Consider the following 2,523-nt stretch of genomic DNA (forward strand, 5'->3'; position numbering starts at 1 on the left):
TGATTTTAATCATCACAACATTTTCTTCTTAGATATTATATTGATGCACTTTACAGCTAGCTGGAAATCTAAGCACAAAGAATGGTACCACACAATTCTATTCCCACCACCTAAATATTCTGGAGGCAGAAGGCTGTATCAAAACATTCTGTAATCTATACAATGATCCACAAGCACAACCCTTGTAAAGCTATTTCATCTTAAAAAAAAAATCAAAACGCTTGTTAGAGATTTTGCAAGAGATAGATATGCAGCACTTCTACAGCAAGGGAAAGGGAAGGTAGCTACATTGGCATCACGTTACTATCTATCACCGAGCTGTATCTTCATACTAGTACTATGTCCTTATTCTCAGTAGTGTGGTGCCTTGGCAGCCCATTGTTGGCAACCTTCAGTCTCGAAAGACTATGGTATCACGCTCTGAATGGTGGTTCTGGAACAGCGTCTAGTGTGGCTGAAAAGGCTGATTTGGGAATTGGCAGCCCATACTTATAGAATAAATTCACAGGAAAAGCATTGAAGTTCATAAAGCAGATGCTGATTTTTCTGACCATATTTCTTTTTTTTCTTTTTTTTTAATTTACTACTAGAAATGCAAACAAAGTTGCTGATGATAAAACTTACTAATTTAATAGGGGTTGAAGAAGGGAGGGTACTGAAATGTGTCTCTAAACTTTTGGAATAGGTTTCAGCAAAATGCAGCTACAGGTAGTTAGCTATGATGGTATTGATTCTTGCCATGCAAAGTGCTTTATCAAGACTGTGGGTGGTAGCCAAAGAAAATTAGTCATGACTAAGCCCCACTGAAATCAAGGAGACAAATTTAGTTGTGATTAATTTCAATGAAGTTTAGTCATACATACAAAGTATGTCTTTTTCTTTTCTTTCTTCTAAGAAATTCTTTCTTCTAATAAACATTTATGGAAAATGTTTACATAATTTTTTTTTTTAAATGTACCAGAGCAATGTACAACAGAAGTTGTGTTTGTAAAATGACCTTAATGCTACATGCAGAGAAGATTGCTTTTCTGGAATACTGTAAATTATTTTTTTTTTAAACTCAAGGTTCAAAGCAACCTTTTTCAGAATTACATACATTCTTTACATACGAATTAGAACCATGGTAAACGTTGTACAAAAATTACTGCATGCTAATCAAGCCACCTTTGTTATACATTGTATATACATAACATTACAAAAAACAGCAGCAACATACAAGTGAATCCCAGACCATTCACACGTAGTCATTTAACCTGTAACCACTGTGTGAAGCAGACGTCAATGATGAAGTATGGTTTGCCTTGTAGGCTGTTGGTAGTCTGTAGGCTGGAGCTGCCCTTGTACTCCTTGCTTGTGGTTGGTCAGTTGTGTCGCTCCGTGAATTTTGGCATGAAGCACTCAGGAGAGCTCCACCTATTATACTCAATGTAGCAGAGACAAAGCCAAGGTAAAGGGCTTGTCCAATTTCATACTTCATCCCATTGGGCAACATTGGGTTGTAGAAATCTGTTACCACATCATTGGTTGACCAAGAAACAGGAATCAGGCAAAGGAACCCAGCAAGCATGAAAAGGATTCCACCCAAGACAGCAATGGCAGTTTTGGTAGAGGACCCTTTGACACAGTGGGTGCATTTCATACCAATAACAGCAACCACACATGCCAGAGTTGAAAGGACACAGGAGATCACCATCATGGCACGGGCTGCTTGAAGATCACGAGGCAAAGCCAGTGGAGAGCGGTGGAGCTGACACTGGTAGATCCCAGTGCTGTGCCAAACGCATTCCATCCAGAGACCTTTCATGTATGCTACGGCTGTGATGATATTGGTTCCCACGTGTGCCGTTTTCCACCAGTGAGGCAGGACAGTAGCGGTTATTGTTCCAGCTAAACCGAGAAGACTCAGGAGGAAGCCCGGTAACTGAACAGCCATGCTAGCCATGTTAATGTTTGTCCTGGTTATTGTCCTGGTTTAATATCGGATCTTTGCCGGGGCTCCCTCTGAAAACACAGCCTCTCCGGGGAGATATACAGCAGCTTTGCTTTGACACCTTCTGGATGCCTAATAAAGAAGTAATTGCGGAACAAGAAGTTAAACATTATCTAAGTGCATTACTCCAGGGACCACTAAGGTGCATTCCAGTGGCAGTTAGTATGATTATTAGCATATTTAACCCACTTTAATGCACTCTGTGGAAACGGTGGGAAAATAATTGCTTCTTGTTATTTACATCAGCCTTCTCAACTCCATGAGGAAGAACAAGAAATTATAGAAACATATAGAACATAAAGAAATTATGACACAGAAAAGCTTTTTTAAAAAAATCAAATGTGTGTATTCTTAGCAAGCTTTATAAAATACTGATTTCCTGTGAAGAACAACAGCAACACAAGACTAGGATACTCACAAGAGTTAACTCATGAAATAGAAAAGATTTATGAAGTAGGTGCCCGAAAGCTACTTTGCATGATGAAAACATTTCCAAAAAGGTCAGGATGGGATTACAAAAACAATGAGGCTGT

The 2,523-nt window shown here is 39.1% G+C and overlaps 1 protein-coding gene across 1 annotated transcript; it reads right to left on the bottom strand.

Moving 5' to 3' along the window:
* Positions 1-1,234: 1,234 nt before the first annotated feature.
* CLDN14 (claudin 14) lies at positions 1,235-1,942 on the bottom strand. The gene has a single exon (XM_066622141.1). It carries the CDS (start codon positions 1,940-1,942, stop codon positions 1,235-1,237), a length of 708 nt encoding a protein of 235 aa, XP_066478238.1.
* Positions 1,943-2,523: the final 581 nt, after the last annotated feature.

Source organism: Tiliqua scincoides, chromosome 3 (assembly GCF_035046505.1).
Source record: "Tiliqua scincoides isolate rTilSci1 chromosome 3, rTilSci1.hap2, whole genome shotgun sequence".
Classification (NCBI taxonomy): Eukaryota; Metazoa; Chordata; class Lepidosauria; order Squamata; family Scincidae; genus Tiliqua; species Tiliqua scincoides.

What these genes read in the sequence shown, in the direction of transcription:
- CLDN14 (XM_066622141.1), bottom strand. Translation starts at nt 1,942, where the DNA reads ATGGCTAGCATGGCTGTTCAGTTACCGGGCTTCCTCCTGAGTCTTCTC.